The 21,132-nt window shown below is 38.6% G+C and overlaps 2 protein-coding genes across 3 annotated transcripts in view; both read left to right on the top strand.

Annotated features, from left to right (window-relative positions):
- Nucleotides 1-7,292: 7,292 nt before the first annotated feature.
- LOC139966459 (procathepsin L-like) lies at nucleotides 7,293-14,015 on the top strand. Its single transcript, XM_071969478.1, has 6 exons — nucleotides 7,293-7,449; nucleotides 9,065-9,323; nucleotides 10,247-10,399; nucleotides 11,024-11,248; nucleotides 12,127-12,292; nucleotides 13,233-14,015. Exons 2-6 carry the CDS (start codon nucleotides 9,078-9,080, stop codon nucleotides 13,442-13,444), a joined length of 1,002 nt encoding a protein of 333 aa, XP_071825579.1. The 5' UTR covers nucleotides 7,293-7,449; nucleotides 9,065-9,077; the 3' UTR covers nucleotides 13,445-14,015.
- Nucleotides 14,016-14,156: 141 nt separating this feature from the next.
- LOC139966455 (transient receptor potential cation channel subfamily M member 5-like) overlaps nucleotides 14,157-21,132 on the top strand; it is a 33,019-nt gene continuing 26,043 nt past the window's right edge. The window contains exons 1-3 of one of the 2 annotated variants that reach the window (XM_071969469.1): nucleotides 14,157-15,481; nucleotides 16,952-17,152; nucleotides 20,695-20,769. In XM_071969469.1, coding sequence (XP_071825570.1) covers nucleotides 20,723-20,769 — 47 coding nt within the window. In that variant the 5' untranslated portion in view covers nucleotides 14,157-15,481; nucleotides 16,952-17,152; nucleotides 20,695-20,722. The remainder of the gene's footprint in view (nucleotides 15,482-16,951; nucleotides 17,153-20,694; nucleotides 20,770-21,132) is intronic. The other variant, XM_071969468.1, reaches the window with a different exon arrangement.

Here is a 21,132-nt window from a genome sequence, read left to right as displayed (position 1 = left end):
TCGGCGTGATCTTTGCTAAGCATAATGTAAATGATGTAGGCCTATATATAAGGTTTTCTTACGTGCGTAAAGGAGAAGAAACTTACCTACTCAGTAACTTACCAACGGTTTCCGCAAAGAGAGGAAAGGATCAATCAATGCTGTAGATGAGTGGTTTGGCAGGAAGCTATAGATCCGCTCCCATGCACATGTCAATTAGGCATAACTTATAATCTATAGCTAGTTGAAAAATATCTGGTGGCGTCCTTAGTGAAATCAGTGATACTTTCAGACATCTTTTAGTGCAATGTTAATAAATACTGCACACTGAGACAACACATTATTATGGTATATACACAATCGCGTATTATGTTTAGTTCCATTTTGCACGTGCAACAAGTTTGTTAAAAATTCCAGTTAATACATATCTGTGATTATTAACCTCTTATTCTACTCTGTATAACACGTTTACTCGTTTCATTTTGTCTGTCACCTCCTCAACTCTGCCTAATAGGACAATATAATATAATATCACATTGCGTCAAGTTGTTTGAGTCACTTTGCTTGCAACCGGGTTTATCATGCACCAAATATATAACCACACCGACGTGCATACATACAGACGAACGGTGGCACCGACAGCGCGAATCGTTAGATTTTTTTCCTGAAAGGCGAAAAACAACAAATATATCTTAACATACTTTTTCAACAGAGAACAAAAAAAAAACAATGCGCAGACTCGTGGTACTGTCCTGTATTCTGGTGCTGGCTTCTTCAATCGACTGGACATTGGACAATGAATGGAAGGAGTTTAAAATGAGGTTTGGTAAGGTGTATCATGGGCGTGGTGATGAGACCTTCAGAAGAGAACTTTGGGAGGACAATCGGGAATACGTGATACTAAACAACGCAATAGCACCCATGGCGGAATCTACATACACAATGCGTGTGAATCAGTTCAGCGATATGGTAAGAAGTGTAGGCTATGATGACAACTCTATATATCAAATAAAACCGGCGACGAGTCTACTCTGCGAATTCCCAGGTTTGACGAGAGAATGGATGGGTATTACATCCCCTGGCTTTTAAGGAGGTTTGGGGGTGGGGCGGACTAGAAAATAAAGTATGGCATAAAGAATAGTGTCGTGTTTCCATTTGTACAACACACTTAAATGTAAATGAAGAATTAGGGCCAGTGACATACGTGTCCTGGCTTCCATCCCGCCATTTAGATCCAGACGAATCTGTAAATTCAAACTCTTTTATACGTTCTTTACACTCTGAGAAATAACTATTTCCACTTTATTTTGCTTTTTCTTTGCTCTCGATTGATGAAATTGTCGGAACCCTTCGACACCCGTACCTCCCTTCCTCATCATGTGTCAACTACTCCCTTACAGAAGACCATGTGACCATTGAACTCTTATTATGTTGCAATAGCCTATTTTTTCTCATTTCAAAATTCGTTCAAGAAATTTTCAAGACTTACCATCTCAGTAGTCTTTTGGCAATGACCGTAAGGGGTCACGTCATTAATATCCGTACTTCCTATTCTTTTCTCCTTAATCCGCTTCCTGTACAGTCATGGTTTATTTGGTTTTATCTCCATCAATGCTCTGCAATGTATATGTATATGTGTATCCATTATATCAGATTTAGAGGCAAGACAGAACAACAAGCCTGACGAGAGGGGACCCTGGAAAATAAAGAGAGGGGTGGCAACACTGAAGGGCTCATTTCAATAATTTGCAGGATTAAAATCGAAGAGTTAAAAAACAACAACAACAACAATTAACATTTCAATTTACTCACTTTTATGAATCTAAATATTGAGTATCAATTTCATCCTTTGATAGTAAATCAAGCCTTTAAACTGTTATCGATATATAACATAAACTAAATGATGGAGTCCGACCTGAGTCTCACAGCCTCTGTTCAACAGCTGTATATATCATTACTTGCTCCTTAATATGTGTTTTTTTTCTGATCAGACTGAACATGAACAGAATTTGCAACCACCGAGATACATGAACGTGAGAAGACGGAACAGTTTAAGGAGAAGAAATAGAACACTTTAGTGACTCGCTGACACTAGATGATACCAAGAGACGGAAGTTCTCTGCCAATATAGACTAAAGGCAATATTAAAAGGAGAGTGATACAAGAAGACTGATCTTTACTTCTTTACGAATGGAAAGGAAGGTGGGATCGAGGCGGGGGGGGGGTGGGGGTGGGGGTAACTGTATAGTATCGTCTAAGTGTACGGTTCAATGTAGTAACTAACTCAGCCAAGGACTTTGTGTCAGAAGAGGGGAGATGCCATTCATAACCACGGTTGCTTGGCTAGGAGTAAGAAAGCTGGGGTGGGGGGGGGATAAAAACATACAATAAAAGTACATAAATTATATCATTGATCAATATTTTATTATGATTGTTTCTTCGAAACGATACTATTTCAAAGGATATGACGGAGATGACCCTAGACCAGGGCTTGAGATAAACATTGGTTGCATCAGAATGAGGTCCAGAAATATTTAAAAAGAATCATCAAAGGTCTAATTCTGAGCAATGCAGCAGGGTATTTCAGTAGGATGTTCACGACCTAGGTCCATAAGGGTCGGTCTACCCGATCAGGGTCAGATTTTTGCGCAAACCGTTTATCAAATTCTTTCGCAGGACGGAATTGGACAGCAGACCGCCAATTGAGAACCACTGTCCTAAACTGTATAATGCACGGCTATTCGTTAACATACAAACATTGACTTTACTGCAATAGATTATAGATACAATTAACAATGTTGAAAATAAAATCTATCTGCATCTGTAGATTAATGCTTCACTAATTGTCATTCTATTGCTGATTATTTTGTTTTAGTTCCTTGTTAAATTAATTCTCCCCTGCATAACACAAGAATAAAATTCCAACAAAGTTGTTGATAAACACATTGAAATTCCAACAAACCTTTTTTCTCTTTCTTATTATTTCCTATAGCTGTTTAGTTGCTTGGCAACAAGTCATCGAATTATATTTCTTTGAGTATAATAATATGTTTGAACTACATGGTTTATATCAGTAAGTTATCAGTGTGTAAATTATTCTCATAATACCTATTACCCAATCAGAGCTAAGAATGCTAGACATAATTATATAGACCCTATACCGTTAGGTTCTATAGCCTATAGCCGTCTACAACGTATCATAGCGAAGATTGCAAGAATATCAAAGGGCAATTCAAACTGTAAATCGTCTATGATGAATCAAGTTAGAATTATTGAATCATTTCAGTTAGCACACACCAATAAAGAGTAGATTATTTTCGATTTGGGGGGGGGGTGGCATTCGCCAACAGACTAGACTATGTATATATCCAGGTGCGTATCCAGGGGGGGGCGTTGGGGGCGCGCGCCCCCCGGGTAAGAAAAAGAGGAGAGAAAAAAAGAGAAGGAAAAAAGAGGGGAAAAAAGAGGAGGAGGAGAGGAAGGAAGGAAGGGAAAAGAAAAAGAAGAAAGAGAGAAAAAGGAGAAAGGAGGGAGTAAAAGAAAAACGCGAAGACACCGGGGAGAGAAAGAGGAACAGTGACATCATTACAGCGCTGAAGGGTAGCCAGTGACGGATCAATGATTTCGTAAAAGTGTGACTCACCCTACCCCTTACACCGACAACTCCATTTTTTGACGTTTCCATTTTCCTCTCTCACTAATGATCTATATATGTACTATATATGGTCTATCATAACGCGTGTGTAGAATTGTGCTATGAAACCAACTGTGGCTGGTCTCGAACTCGACCGTGTCGTCGGGGAACATGACGCATTTTGGGATGGGGGCGACCGCCCGCCCCCCCCCATTCAGCATTTTTTTAAATGATATCGCTAAGTAATTTCAAAATAGAAAGTGCTTATAGATGCAACTTACAAAGCCTGGGAAGTGTCATTTCCAGCGATCTGGGAGACATTTTCGGCCAAAATTTGCTTGTACGCTTCGCGCTAACAAATGGTCCTGGGTAGTGCCATTTCCAGCGATCTGGGAGGCATTTTCGGCCAAAATTTTCTTGTACGCTTCGCGCCAACCTATGGTGGCGCTACGCTTAGATAATTTGCCTACAGGCTTCGCCCCTCCCTTGGCAAATTCCTCGCTACGCGCCTGTTCGAATTTGTAACGCAAACAGCAGATATCACATCATATCAGTGAGCATGAAAATGGCGTTCCAGGATGAAAAGCCTCAAAACTGTCGGACTTGCCTGAAAAAATAACCAAAAATTTTCGCGCGCGAAGCGCGCGTTCAGCGTGTTCATGTCAATATCATATAAGCAAGCATCGGTTATTACATCGCATGCCATCATGTACCGTACGGTCCATTCAAATTGCGCAGTATTTCGCGGGATGCTAATGTAAACAACGACATGTCTCATGTAGATGTATAAAAAGCATGGAGGTCCAATTATGTCAAAACTCTCTTTTACATTAGTAATGGCGAATTAGGGGCTGCACCCCCGCCGCGCAGTGGCGGAGCGTCCATACGGTCGGGGGGTGGATGCCCCCCCCCCCTGACGGACTCAAATGGACTGCTGGCGCCTTTTTCAGCTCTTTACCACTTTTTACTTATTCTAGATTATTAACTTTTTTATTGCGCTCTCATCTACTTATTGACATTTGTCACATTTTGTTGCTGTAATTTGGCGATGACACCTTATTCTTCGTTTATCTGCAAATTAGCCAGGCCCGGAAAGGGTCATTTCCGGCGATCTAGGGAGTATCTTTATTCAAAAATTTTCTGTACGCTACGCGCCAACCAGTGGTGGCGCTCCGCTTAGATAGTGTTGAAAGCGCTCCTACAGACCATTCTCGCCACTCCTGATCAATACCCCTAGCTCCGCCACTGCCGCCACGCCTCCTACGCCTATGTGTGTAGTGTTCGGTTTCGGAAATATCTGCTATATTTTCATTTCCTTCAACCAAGTTTTATAATAGCCGTTATAACAGGTTTTAATGTTTGTACACCAATAAATTAACTGTGTCGGAATTTTCGAAAATTTATGACCAACATTCTGCATCACACTTCCCTCTACTCGTGCAATTTTCACCGGTCTGTTAGGGGTTGAAGGAAGTTTTTCTATATTGGTTGTCCATAGATGAAATTTTGTACAACATTATGGGTATGTTTTCAAGTGAGTTTATTCACGAGAAATGTGAATTTTCAAATTCTGAACAAATATGGGGCTTAAAACCTTGAAAAGTGGGGCTGACGGGTATTGTGGGCCGCGACGTAGAATCACCTACAAAAGCAAAGACCCACAGGAGATGCCATCAGGTCGAACATGATGTGTGCCGGGTTGACAAACTTCAAAAAGGTTATGGATGGAAAAAAAAAACTATTAGGAAATACCTGGTTCTCAGGCAAAAAGTGTACATCTGGTTGGTCATTTCAAGCCCGAGAAGTGCCGTTTCCGGTGATCTGGGGGGGTTTCAAAACAAGAAATTTTCTTGTACGCTGCGCGCCAACCGATGGTGGCGCTCCGCTTAGATAGTAATTCGCGCCCCCCGGGTTTGAAAATCCTGGATACGCGCCTGATATCTATCGGGAGCTTGGCACTTCCATACGTTAACTTGAGTTCAACCTGTAGCGATATCTTCGCGGGAATACGTTGGCATATACTTAGTTCTACTGGGTATGTGCTCGATCTAAGACTAAGAGTACTTCAGGCCACGATTTTCCATGAATCCTATTGGTTGATTGGTTGCTACATACGGGTTGAAAATATCAAACGCGTGGATGCCAAGTGCGTTATGACTCCCACGGCCAACCATACACTCTTTTATGTCTTAATTTTCTTAAGTATTTTATGAAAATGAAAATATAAAGTATTGCTCACTACTTATTTCCACGTCCCCTAAAATTGGTTCCTGTGTTGTACCCCCCCCCCCCACCTCACCCTGGTCAGAGCCGTTGTCAACTTTAGTGTTTGTGGTTATTTGCTTTAAAGGCATTGAAGACTCGCCCCAAACCGCGTGCAGCCCTCTGAAAAAAAGTTAACTTTCCGTTGCTTGCAAGTGAAGTTTTCTTCTTGTCGCTACAAAATGCAGACAGTAATGAAACGTGATACCCTGTTATCTTTAATCTGGACCTGAGATCAGGGAGTTCCATAACAACTCCCTGCTGAGATGTCCATCGCTGCTATGTACACTGTGTTGTGGTTATTTACCCTAACTACATGTATTGACTGTACCCTAGTGTCTAATTACCGACGGTAGCAAGCTGCGTGTGTATTTTCTAAGATCGATGGTGGTGTCTAACACTTCTGTTACACCTCATTCGAAACTAGGTTAGATTACCGGCATCAGACGTTTCTTTGTGCGCTATTCTTCACTTCCTTTAAGTTGACGTGACTTTAGTAACCAACAGCAATTACAGACTTTGTCCCTTTGAGCACACTTAATAAAATTATTAACTTTTAGCAGAGATAGTGATAGGGTCTTGTGATTGGGAGGGGGCGGGGTAGAATCAATATAGGCCTATTCCAACTGGGTGGATTCGTGGGATAGTACTGGCTAATATAAATATTCTTTACTGTGTTAGTAATGGTGGCCTATACTGTAGGTTGCATTGTAGTAATACCTTTACTTGCGCAACGAACACCGTGAACATGTAAAAAATGATTCCTCGTTGAAATCCCAATTTCGGAATTCCCAGCGGCATGACACAAGTGGGTTGTCAATTATTTGTACCTTAAATTTGCTATACCGTGTACTTAGTAATATGCTAAGGTGCTATTTCGAACGCCAATTGGCCGTAGTCGGACAATTTCAAAGTTAGTTTGTAGTATTTTCAACTTCATTATAATGGGTTGCTCGAGTTTCGTCAAATCTTGTAATAATGTAAGCCTAAAACTATAGAAATATTAGAAGTAGTCCAATATTAGTGACTCAGAAATCAGAATTATCCTGTCAAGAGTTCAATCAGCTTAAATTATTTTCAGAGATGTTGCACAGATCAAGCTTTCCAAGTATCATGTTTTTGACCACTGATTTTACAACCATTGAAGATTCAATTAAATTATCGGGGGTGATAACCCTCTCCCCTCCTCCCCTGTAGCTACGTCCCTGGACGTTAGGATTATTAAACTTACTCTTTATCTTTATCGTAATATAACGTTACACTGAGACACAATTTTCATATGTAAAGTCCAAGTCCAAATTTAGTTTACAAAGCTAAGCAATTAATTGTTAACAGTAGCCTACCACTCCTTATCTTATCTTATCTATAGATTCAAAGTTCACGAGTAATTACAACGCTTTGTCTTTTCTTAGGCCTCTTTAATCTTCTGATCTGCACATGATATATGTCAACATCACCTGACGATTTATTGGTGACTATGCATAATTTGTACTACTAGCAGGAAACTCAATCACAACTGTTTTAGCAGCTTCAGAAACAGCAACTTTTTTTCCTATTCCAGAAATAAGTATAAGGTAAGTTCGCCTGTTTTCATGGTTTGTTCTCTTATCGTACTATATAGGATCCATGTATTAATTAAACGTGCGAGACATGCCCCACGGGTTTGTTACGATAGATCACTAACCAGGGGCGTAGCCAGGATTTTCAAAGTTGTAGGCACGTCTATCAGAGCGGAGCGCCACAATCAGTTGGCGCGGAGCGCAAAAGAAATTTCCCCAGATGGCTGGAAACGGCCTTCCCGAGTGTTCATTCTGGTTCACTGGTCTCTTGCTAACTTGAGACACCTCATTCAATGTCACTTTTAAACCCCCAAAACAAACGAGTTAAAATAGTACGTAATTCAATAATTCATAATTATTTAAAATTTGCAAGGTACATGTACAGAGTAGTCTTACTTTTCAACTTCTGATACTTGTAGATACAAAGATAGGCCAGAAATGTCTTTCATACAACTATAGCCAGTAATTGTCTTTGATACAACTGTAGCTAGTAAATGTTTAAGTTAGCCAAATAAGAGAAGGCGAGAGCTATCCGACGATTGCCATCTGATGCAAATTTCTTCAGCACAGCATCAAAGTCAATTGCAAAGTCTCTGTGGATGTGCATGAGTGCCGAACCGCCGAGTCTCTCTTCATTCATTATATTATCTGCGGGTTCTTAACTATAGATGTTAAAAAACTGACAAGATCGGATCCTAGTCTTTTTCGGCAGGTAGAGTGTTGAATGAAACGGCACGCGATAGAAATGACAACCTAAATGACAGAAGAATAAGTCACCCAATTTAGCCATATTCTTTGCTACGTAGTTTTTCCTGTCTAGACTCTTAAACTCGTCCAGCAAGCTTATGGATTTGAATTATGTGTGTTTTAAAAAAACAAGATAACTTGGCCAAAAACAGTGTAGGCCCGGGCCTACAGTGTTACATACTGTCTAAGCCCCTGCTAACCAGAGCTGACCGCTATAAAAGAGGCTTGACTCGCCTACATGCATACTCTACATATAGTGCAGCTTAACATTTGGGCTAAGCCGCCTAACCTAATAGATATAGCTTAATACTTTATACGGGTTATAAATAAGGGGTTAATCAACGGTCTAGCGTGCGTTACTCACAGGATTAATGCACAATCGGGGATAATGCAAGCGATGCACGAGGGCGGAGCCCGAGTGCATCCAGCGATAGCATTAACACCCGGAGTGCATTAGTCATGTGAGTAACGCACGCTAGACCGTTGATTAACCCCGTTCATTCATACACTACCATTTGTGTGGGGGGAAAATCATAAAACAAAACATTTTTGGTTACATATAACCAAAGATTTATTAAAGTGATGCCCCGTAATTTTACCGTGCGTTACTCACAGGATTAACCACGGTCAGCTGACCTGAATGGACCAATAGGATTTAGGAATCTTTACTAAGTATGAATGAACATTGAATAACCTATATTCACTGAAGTCGTACAAAATCAAGATGCTTAAAAATTTGCAATATCAAACATTTTACAAAATACGTATAAGAAATAAAAAGTATCTAAGAAGGAACAACATTTTCAACTCTGCTCACGCTCATGAACTTGATCAAGTCGTGTCAACCACTATTGGTTTTGGTCTATCTATATCACACCTGCAGGTAGATAACAACCATGTTGAGATTTACAGCCTTTGCCTGCCTCTTTGTGTTGGCCATCGCGGCCCCATTTGACATGGCCCTGGATGACGATTGGGAGATGTACAAGAGGGTTCATGATAAGGCCTATGACAGCGCTGGAGAAGAAACTTACAGGAGGGGAGTCTGGGAGAAGAACTTGGACATAATCAAACGCCATAACCTAGAAGAGTCCCTTGGTGTCCATACGTATACCCTTGGCATGAATAAATATGGCGACTTGGTAAGGAATCTTCAAAAAAAAAATTAAGAAATTTAACCACTGTATATAAAACAAAAATAATGAAAATAAAACCGTTATCAACTACTGAAAAATGGGAAGATAAAAATGTTGATTTTTTTTAGATCTATTTGCATTTTGTTGTATAAGAATTTGCGTAAAGGTATTAGAGATGTACACGCTTGGTTAATTATTTAACGGTCGAGTTTATCATTGCTGGGATGTAAGACAAAGGCACCGGGAGGGTTAATTAAGTAAATCGAGGTCGTGAACTCTCTTTCTTTCTATAGCATTTTAACTTAGCAATTAAAATCAAAGGATCAGTTTTCTTCCTTTCATTATCTAATAACTTACAGCCAATTCCTTTTTAGGCAATGGAGTCATATCAATCTATAATACGACAAATTGATATGAACTGAACGTTTAATATGTCCTATAAATTCACAGGGTATTTTCTCAAATTATGCATTAACCACACCTTGCTCTATAGCCCTCTACACACCCGTCCTTCGTAAGCTTAAAATGACAAACTTAAAAAGAGCGAAATTGTTGAAAACTTCGGATTCTCAATGTTCAAGGAAAGTTACTAAATTAAAAATAGACGTTAAAAAACCAGCGCCATTTCACTCTGCCAATCTTGTCTTTTCTTAGGGGGAAATGACGTTAGATTAATTTCAATATTATTTTTCAATTAAGTGATCTACTTTTCAATACACTTTATTATTATGTCATATTACCTTGGTAGAAATTCAGATACAAGAGAGGAAAAACTCCTTTGCAAATTTTATGTATGTGCTCTGGTTTTTCTTCAAATAAAGAAACCACAGTTTTACAATGAGATGTTAACATTTTTCTTTCATCCTGATTGTTTTCCTATTTTTGTTGTTGTTGTTTATGTTTACCTCTGGTTTCTCTTTCTTTATTAGACTACCGATGAATTTGTCAGCACAATGAATGGTTACCGTGCTGAATGGGGAACATCCAAGAAGAACGTAGTTTACACCAATGTTAACGTTAAGGACCTTCCAGACACTGTTGATTGGAGACCAAAGGGTTACGTCACTGGGGTCAAAGATCAGGTTAGTTCCTTAATTTCTATAAAAAATAACGTATTAATTACTCGACGAAGGCACAAAATATATTTTCATTTTAGAGGCATAATGCTTACATTATCGCTAAAAAAATCATAACAAAGCAGTGACTTACACCTCCAGTTTATTTTCATTTCATATGAAAAGGTATACCCTATGACGTATAATCCGTCTGTCTTTCTTGAATAAGAAATGAGTTTTTAATTGACACAACTTACAAGTTGCTTGTAATTTCATCATCTTCGAGATTAAACAAAAGGTTATTGATCTTTACCGGTATATGAGTTGATTCACTTGACACTCTTGTTTTGATTGTAGTGCGCGTGCGCGCTACAATATCGGCATTCCTGGCAATTGCAAGGTGAACGATACCTACGTGACAGGGCGTTGAAACGCGTAAAGCCTCTGTACATTTTGAACCTCAGAGACTAGCTGCGTAGCCAACTTATCTCTAGCCTGTCACGGAGCTCATAAAGCGCCCTCACTTTGTAGGCACCTACAACATGACTTTACTCCATAACCCTGCAAGTACTCCACGCGCACTACACAATACTGCGTATTTGCAGGCAAATGCAGTTCTAGTCTTGTTTTGTTTTTTTCATCTCGATACAGAAACAATGCGGATCCTGCTGGGCATTCAGCACCACTGGGTCACTTGAAGGTCAGATGTTCAACAAGACTGGTATGCTGGTCAGCTTGAGCGAACAGAATCTCGTCGACTGCTCTCGTAAGGAGGGTAACATGGGTTGCCAAGGGGGGCTTATGGACGACGCCTTTCAATATGTCATTGATAACGGAGGTCTTGACACCGAGGATTGTTACCCGTACAAAGCCGTGGTGAGTGTTACCTTATTCCGGTTCTTTATTATCTGCATTTGAATTTAAAATTTGAATTATAAACAAAAGGTGTTCCCCTTAAATCTCATTAACGAATCATAAATAGTCATTAGATTTAATAGTTATTGGTATAATTTATAGTCGTCTACTGCATGATGATTATTATTTTTCCTGTGAGGATTCCTTCTAAATAGAAGCCCCGTTCAATGACCTTGGGTCACACCCCTCCAGTCTAGATAATCATGTATCCGCCACTTATAAAGACTCTGATTTCTGCTTCACGTCCATTCAAACTCTCACGAATGTGACATAATAGTCTATATGGTGAGAATATAATATTGGTGCAATTAATGGACTGAAACTTTAATCGAATTGATTTATTTTCAATCAAATCGTTTTTCATAAGTGATCATTCTAGAAGGTAATAATAACGTCCATAGATGATATATCTTTATTTAGAATAGATCCACACAGTTGTTGAAATAAGTGTAACACAATGAGGCAATATTTTTAATTTCATATTTACACGACTGGCTGTAACGCAAGAACCTGAATCAAATTTTAAGAGATATAGATATTCAAGTTTCAAATTAATGTTAGTTTACAATAGCCATTAGCAAACTCTGATATTATGTATTGTTAACAGTGAGTGAAACTGCAGAATGCGTGCCCTTTAAAATGATGATAGGTACTTTTGTCGTAGTTAGCTATAACAACCTATATAGATATGTACCTCAGTACACGTACATTGTCGGTTTATATATTGTATAACTCTAGGTATGGATGCTTCTACAGACCCTTGCACATTTATCACTTTTTTAATTTTGTTTTTATTGAATTCTAGTTTTACTCTTAATTGTTCTTGTTCATTCTCACAGCAAGGAACTTGCATGTACAAGTCGAGCTGCAACTCTGCTGATGTTGTCAAGTTCAACGATATTCCAACTGGTAACGAGATGGCACTTCAACAAGCTGTGGCTACCGTAGGACCTGTTTCTGTCGCCATAGACGCTGCTCTCAGTTCGTTCCATATGTACCATAGCGGTGAGACTTGAGTGATGTTCAAATGTGCTTTATATAATAAGTCCACGTAATCCACCATTAGGCGTAGATAAAGCAACTGAAACTCAAACGTGGACACTTATAATCATATATTGTTTAATGGCCATCTGCAGTAGGCCTATACTTTCATATTTTCCAGAAGTTCTAAAATGGTTCTTTATTGACAAACGTATGTCATATTATTTTCCCTTATGCAAGAAATTGTTTTCTTTAATTTAACTCACTAACTACTAAATTAATCTCTAATTAAACAATAATTTCGATGGCTTAAAGACAATTGCACGGGAAGTGTTTTGACAAGTTTTTGTTGTTGTTAAAGTAGTATAGTTTATCATAGTTCTAAAGTTAGGGTGACAGCAATATCTACCTTTAAAAGTGTATGTGCTAGGTATTTTATGAAAAATGCCTTGAAATGGAAAGCCTCAGAATTAAGTGCAATCGATTTCATTTCAACGGATGTATTTGTTTTTATGTTGATATATGTCATTATTTCTGGGCACGCTCCGTATTCTCCGAGCATACAAATTGACTCGGTCCCTCGATACCGTAGTTCCCCCCCCCCCCCCAGCCCTTTTGCATGTGTGCCTGACCGTATAAGCAAGGATCACGTCCCAGTTTCATTTGAAGCAATTCTGACAGCGGCGGGGAACATAAATGATCGCCCATACCTACACTGATCTAAGGACTGAATTGCAAACTTGGTACACGCCGAAGGACATGCAATCCTGCAGCCAAATGTTTGAATCCCGTTCTCGTTTCAAAAATTAAAAAAATGACTTCAATGCTTTGTGTTACACTTCCCATGATATTTTCATTACCTATCATATTTTTGTGAAAAATAATCGAAATGCTTACTAAAATTTAAATTTGTTTTAAATATTGAGAAAAAACAAACCGTCATTTAATTTCTATTATATTAAAGGTGTTTACGATGACTCAATGTGCCGCAGCGACAGACAGCACTTGGATCACGGTGTGCTGGCGGTAGGTTACGGAACCATGGACGGGAAAGATTACTGGCTCGTTAAGAACAGCTGGGGCATGAGCTGGGGTGACCAGGGGTACATCATGATGTCTCGTAACAAGAACAACCAGTGTGGTATCGCAACTGCCGCCAGTTACCCAACTGTCTAACCGTCTTAGTATACTCTTCTTGTAATTTAACCAATTTAAGAAAGAAATCAAAGAATTTGTTTTCTCGCATTAACTTGATTTCCATTTTATCAATCATGTATGAAGGAGAAACAGTACTTAACATATTCAGGTTTATACATGAATGCATGTCAAATGTTATTACGGTACACTGCAGCAATAGGATATAATTAACATATTGTCTTTGTTTGTAATACAGGCTGTTCTTGCCATTTCAACTAAAATAAAAATCGAAAAAAAATATAACAATTAACAGGTAGTCGGTGAATGTGTAACTGCACAAAATAATGAACCACATTTACAAACTTGTAGATGTTTTACACTATAACTGTCCTAAAACAGTATTTTATGAAAAACAGCTTTATTTCGCTTGAGCTTTATCATCTTGTACCTTTAACTATTAAGGGTGCACTCTGTTGCAGCGACCAAACATAGCCAAATACTGTCAAATGTGTTATTTTAAAGCTATATATCAAAAGTTAAAAGCAATACAATGTTAGTAAATATCTAGTTTGTAGACTCGAAGACAATAGAATTAACTTAATTGATTAAATATTTTTCCATCATTCTCTTATACAGTCTTCTGCTGTTTGCTATGTTTTATTCCATCAATTGTTGTATCTGTAACGCATAAAGCGTTTAGAAATTGTCTGTGCTTGCTGGGAACTACACGTCATAACTTAAAAATCTTCAGATACAACGCAAAATGCTTGCTTTCTCCCATGTAATTGTGCACAGACACACACACACACAATAAACAGATGTGATTCGAAAGAAGCACAATAACAAACATGTTTTTTCTCCAAAAATAAATTACAGTTTTCTATTTCAAACTTGGGATGCACCAAATACTCTGCTGTCACATTTGCGGCATTTTGTTTTACTTCACATCCCCTTGTGGGTAAGGTTGGAACCCTGACCAATCCAAGGTCAAAACAAATAAAGCAGCTTGCGGTCTGCAGTGTGTAACTATGACATCACACCATGTTTGCTTCAAGTTCACTCCAGGTGCAAACTGTGACAAGGTCAATCACCGATGTGTTTATAATGTTATGAAAGTAATTGGATCGAAATTTCACCAGGATGCTTAGAATGTGTTCCTCTTTCATCAGTCAACATAAATTTCCCCTAGACCATCCTATACAAACTTTCACCACGGCTCACATTTTCTCTCCCATCCCACCCCCTCACCCCACACACGCATATCCACTCCTGCCTTAATGTATCTTTAGACCCCGACTCCCCCCCCCCCCCTGTTCTTATAGGTTCTCATGTATACGGGGTATACGTTCAGCTTGAATTAAATGAGACAGGACAAAACCCTTTTTTAACTAATTTACTCGGAATTTAAAGGTATGCTGCTGTATTGGCCCCAAATATACTAGATTTTCAAATATGGTCACCTTTGGTCTGTTGGACTGTTTTTATTACAACCTTCGAGAATAGTTTTGACACTGGGAAATGCAGTTATGTTGTGTGTTCCTTAAAAATGTCTGAGAGCAATTTGGAGAGTAAAGACCTCCAGGAAAGTACTTTTTTGAAAACTTCTAGCAATTATACTCAGGCTGAGTGTGCTTTAATTTGGGGCCTATTGTACTGACTACATTTTAAACCTGCTTCTTTCTCTTCCTACTTCAAGGGTGTTATGTAACAACAATAGGATATACTGCCTTACATGTACAATCCCAAACACAACAGAAAGCAGAGTACGTCCGGTGACGACTTTATTAGTGCGTAGGTCAAATTAATTGTGGTACGACTGATACAGATAATGGACTTCCACATGCTACACAACAGCTATTACTGACTAACATATCATGCTTCATTGGGTATAGAGTGAACGACCCGACAAGGAGAGTACAATATATAAATATATATATAAAACTCCATTCGACAGATCCGGAGTTAGTTTATACAAGTTTTGTGTGGAAGCCAGACCATGTATGTTGATACTTTATTCGCTGTTTGACTCAACAAAATGGCAACTGCAGAAGGAGACACGTAGCAGAACTTTATTGGGTGAGTTATTCTTGAAACGACGGACGAGCCGTCAGTTTGTCAGACTAAATACCGTCACTTTGTTATACCTGCTACAAGTATTTGGGATATTCTGGACAGGATGTTGCTACTAATAGTGGTTTTTATCTAAACCTATACACAGGGAAATACAGGATACGTAAAGTTTCTTGGTTCATATATGCATATTTTTTCGGTACTAAATGGAGGTTATAGTATATTAAATTTCACCATAGTGCCAGACTGCCAGGGGTAATATGGGAGCAAATATTGGAACCGAGGTTTTTCCGCAACGGAATTGCCCGAGGAGAGGGAAACTGTGTTGGGGAGTCTAGAGGAAGTGAGTAGAAATTGGTTGGGGGAGGGGGGTGCATCCCCCAGCCCCAGCCTCCTACGCCTATGGTTAGGGGGTTGACAATACGCTAGCATTGGTGGGGGGGGGAGGTACATAAACAGATTCTCCTGCAGACTGGTCCCATTGTCGACTATGGTCTAAGACCCCCTTCCCTCGCTTGTGATTCTAGCAAAGTCATTTACCGTGATATCCTACTAGGTTTTTTGTAAAGAGGGTAATTATGTAGGTGAAACAGGTTCTCGGTTTCCGCTTACGTTTTAATAATCTCAACAGATCAATCTGTGATAACTTTCCAGGCCAACCCGTTTCCAAACCTTTTAATCTTCCTAGACACTCTCTCAGAAAACTAAAATGTATTTCAATTGCTTAGAACTTTAAATTTGTAACTGAATCTAAAGGAAAGGAAATTGATTGGATCTTTCGTATTATGTCTCAAAATCAACGGTCAAAAACAAATATTTAGGACCCCCTAATAAACGACTACCAGTTCCACAAAAATTATGCAATCCGTCTTTCTTATAAACTGTTCCTTAATCCGCCTTATGTATAGTCATTGTCTATTCGGTACGAATTCGTAAATCTAGCGTCATAATTTCACTGTGGTACATCAGAGAGTTGTTATGGAATAACAACTCCCCGGTTACATTTTGTACTTAAGTATTGCTGACGAAAGTACCAGGGGGAATTCCAATATATTTTCTGAAAAACATTACTCCTTATTTGTCAATGTTCTAGATTTTCCAACTCATTAAAGATTCATGTATATTTCATTTTCCATGGTCGTTTATTTCCATTACATTTAACAGAGTCTGTTCAAAAGTATCTCTTTCGAGATCCGGCGTTATAGGAATCACGAATGATTTCGAGTTGGTTAGCATTATGTTTGATCTCTAGAGTAAGGCAAAATATGTCACCAAAAACAGAACTAGTATTGTTCGATACAGGTGACAAACGTCTACAGTGAATATTACGACCTTCCTTACTGGTGTCGAACTTCTGGACATACAATCATACTCATTACCGTTTCAATTATATAGACACACAGGCAGACAGATATCATAGATCAATTGTTTTTGAGGCCCAATTGAAAAGAATATCTGCATTGGTTTCCTGCATAGAACTTGCGGATCGTGTTAAACCAAACTATTCTTACAACCAGCATCACAATATAACGAATGGCATGACCATGCAAGAGGTGTTACATTACGATCATGCAGCCACTCAGATTACGTTCAACCCTTAGTCAGAGTTTTAAGCTTGTCCGGATACGTGTCCAGAGTATAGTTGAGTAAGGAAACAATAATCAACGACAGGTTCAGGTATATCGCACCACAATTGATAGTATAGTGCACGTCCGTATGGCAAGCCGTTTTAACATTTACCTCGCAATTCGACTTAAGTAGAATACATTTCACTTAAGTGGAATTCAATTTCACTTAGGCAGAATACTATTTAACTTAAGTGGAATTCTATTTCACTTAAGTGGAATACCATTCCACTTAAGCTTAATTGTATTTTACTTAAGCTGAATTCATCAACTTGTCACTGCATTTTACTTAAGCTAAATTCTATTTCACTTAAGTGGAATTGCATTCCACTTAAGTGGAATTGTATTTCACTTAAGTGGAATTGTATTCTACTGAAGTGGAATACAATTCCACTTTAAGTGGAATGTCCTGTCTATTTCACTTTAGTGGAATACAATTCCACTTAAGTGGAAATGCATTCCACTTAAGTGAAATGTGATTGGATAGTCTATTTCACTTAAGTGGAATGTGATTGGCTAGTCTATTCCACTTAAGTGAAATGTGATTGGCTAGTACATTCAACGCCAAACTTTGCATGTACAGTTTGCATGCGAGAAAAAGAGTATTATAAACGACTTGGCCAAGACTAAGGTAGCAGCTACACGTGCGCACAAATTCGAAACATGCAGTTTGAATTCATGACTGGGCGAGTGTGGGTAGACCTGTACTGTATAGTTCACTGTTATAGAAGACAATAGAGAAGTGCAAGACAATATGGACTTCATGGGCGGCGATCCGTACTTCCGAGTGGAGGGATATGACCTTGTTGACTATCTAAGCGTAGCGCCACCATGAGTTGGCGCGAAGCGTACAAGAAAATTTTGGGATTAACAAACCCTCTAGATGGCCGGAAACGGCACTTCCCGAGGTTCCAAGCGGCATATACCCAACTTTAAAATAGGGATATCATGTCCGAAATATCTCATAATCAGGATCCAAAATACTTTTTTTTTAAATTTCGGGTGTTATTTTGGGAAAATTGCCCCTGTCAATCTTGTTTCAGGCGCTACGTTAGAATGTTCGAGAGCTCTTTTATATTATTCGATGAAGAAAATGGCCTCATGCAGGCTATTATAGGCCTATACACATGCAATACAAAATTACACATAGTTACATTCCTAGGTACCGATTGCTAGGGCATCCAGGTGAAACGTGTTATTAAGCATTACCCTGGTAACATGAGATTCTCAGCTGTTCGAGGGAACAGGTACGTGTGTAGGCCTACTATAGGGTAGGGATGCACCGGATATCCGGTCCGGCCGGACTATCCGGCCGGATAGTGAGAAATTATCCGGTTCCGGTTCCGGCCGGATATTTTTCAAAATCCGGCCGGATATTTTTCAAAATCTGGCCTGAATTATTCCTTAAATAGTTTTGGACTTTTGGTATTAACTTAAATCAATGTAACCTATTTCCAAAAATTAATAAAAACATTCAAAGTAAGGAAAAATTAGGTTTAACATGTTTAATTTAATTTTCTCAATGGTCTGACCGACTGTTTCTAAAGATCAACCAAAATAATACAACTACTGTAATAATATGAAGCTATATACAACAAACACAGTTTGCAGTGAAATCATTTCTTGCAGCCTTCATCAGTTTAATATTGTGCAGTTAAAATAGACCATTCATATACTTATCAGTCAAAATACTGTTCCATTGAATCTTTACTTTCCCATTATTGTTGGCATTCATGTTTTCTCTGAATTTTTATGTGTGAAACAATCTCTTAAATATGAACAGAGAGAAACACTTGCATGAAATGAAATGTCCAAAATCCAAACATGTGCATTAGGACCTTAAGAAGTCAAAACAATGGATCTTTTTGTGGACCACTACAGTCCATTTCCTGTCTAGAAAGCTGTCAATTGTTACTCATTGTTTGTGGTCATGGCAATATGCAAATTGTAATCTTGGCACTTTTATAAATAGATGAAGCAATGGACTAGAAGAGTTTCCACCAAATGGGGTGCCAGTCACAGAAAAAAACAGTATCTAATTTTCTCACAGAAAGAGATATCTCTTGTCACCATGAAAGTTCCTAAAAGTTCATGAAAAACATAAATCATTAAGTGTTCTAATGAACATTCAATTCCATTTTAAAGGATAGATAAAAGATAGATAAGAAGTTTCTTCCACTTCTGGAAAGATGCAATGCTTTTTCTTTCTTTTTACAGATAATATTGCAGTGTAAAAATTTGTTACCAAATAATGAATAATATAAGACAATTCTAAAACCTGATAGTATGTATGTATATATTAGACCCTCCTGCAAGCAGGAACTCGCGAAGAAGCCTCATTGGCTTATCAAGGCCGCAAGCTGACCGAAGTCAGTCTCTTACATTCTTCTTTAACGTCCATGATTATGAATTGTTAACAACTCATCTGTAACTGGACGACATACATTAATCTGGGAGTGACTCGAACCGGGGACCTTATGATTGAAAGGCACCGGCGTTAACCACTGAGCTAACACTAGTAGTGTTACTACAACAATAGTAGTGTTACTACAACAATTAAATCATCTTTTTATTCAGTATAAAGTATGAGATTTGTGAAATGTAGCTTCCCGTTTAAAAACAAACTTCATAGGTAGTATGCAGTATTTTTCCAGCAAACAAATTTACATACTGTATCAAGCTTGTCAACAATATTGTAGTTATTTTATTAAAGAATGTAGATTACACCCATTCAAGTCATATTTAATCTCATAAATGGGGTCTTAATTTCACCTTCTTTATAATATGCGTATACCTCACCTAAGATTTGCTCCTTGTTTCATACTTCTACTTCTTATTAATGATTTTCTTTTGTGTAATGAAAAAATCCGGTTCCGGCCGGATAAAATCCGGCCGGATTTCATGTACTATCCGGCAAAATCCGGTTCCGGCCGGATCCAAAAATTTGGATCCGGTGCATCCCTACTATAGGGCCTATATGAATACTATGAGGGTGCATATATGTACTATATCAATACCGTGGGCGCAATAATACATTTTGTTGTTATAGGGCCAATGAAGCCTACAGTCAAATATACTTGCTATATAAAGACGCTTTATTTGAAAAGATCGCACTGCGTTTATGGTAGGCGAGAAATGAAGCTAAAAAAGAGCCGTACATTCACGATGATGCATAAATGTAGGCATGAAAATATTCTTATCCCTGGCATTTGGTGGGGGGGGGGATATGGTGTATTACATCCCCTCCACCCATTTTCATAGGGGGATATATCCCCCTCCCCCCCCCCCAGGATCGCCGCCCATGATGGACTTAGTCCAATAAGTTTGTACAGAGATTCAAAACATGGTATGCATGATTCATAATTTTCTTACCCCATTAATTGCCAAACTAAAGAATTTCAATCACTGGACATCATGATTATTATTGTCTATATACCACTTCATTGGTTTTCGAGAACCCACTGAAAGGCATGATACGATGGGGAATTATTTATTTCATAAGCAAATTTTGAGCATGTGAACTTGTTTTGTTTTATTGGGGGAGGTGGGGAATGAAGACCTCATTGCTGAATTGTCTTGTTGTTGTATTTTTAGGAACAAGTAAGGAAGTTTTGCAAGAAAGATGGATGAAGAGAAACAGATAAACAGAAATTCGGAGGGATTGGAAAAGTAAGTTTCCATCAAACATCAACTATGGTGGCATTTATTTTTAATTTTTCGCCGTTTATTTTGTATACTTGTCTGCAGTAATATCCCCTAATGTTATTACCAAACTCAGTCAAGGCCTATAGGTGTTAATGTTAACTAATTGTTTGGTCAAATTCTGATCAGTCAACGAAAATTTGTGTTTTCTTGACATTATACCTGCAAGCAACTAAACTTCAACACTTTTTTTCCTTGTCAATTTTTAGGCTATGAACAACTTCAAATACGTTTCTCTGTTGACTTGTTCTGATAGTTCTAAGTAGTTGACGCAACAGTCGCTGTTGCAGCCACTGTGAAAAATGACCCTCTGAGGTTTAAAGAGTCCTA

Source organism: Apostichopus japonicus, chromosome 4 (genome assembly GCF_037975245.1).
Source record: "Apostichopus japonicus isolate 1M-3 chromosome 4, ASM3797524v1, whole genome shotgun sequence".
In the NCBI taxonomy this organism is placed as follows: domain Eukaryota; kingdom Metazoa; phylum Echinodermata; class Holothuroidea; order Aspidochirotida; family Stichopodidae; genus Apostichopus; species Apostichopus japonicus.
This window is presented reverse-complemented; position numbering and strand designations above follow the sequence as displayed.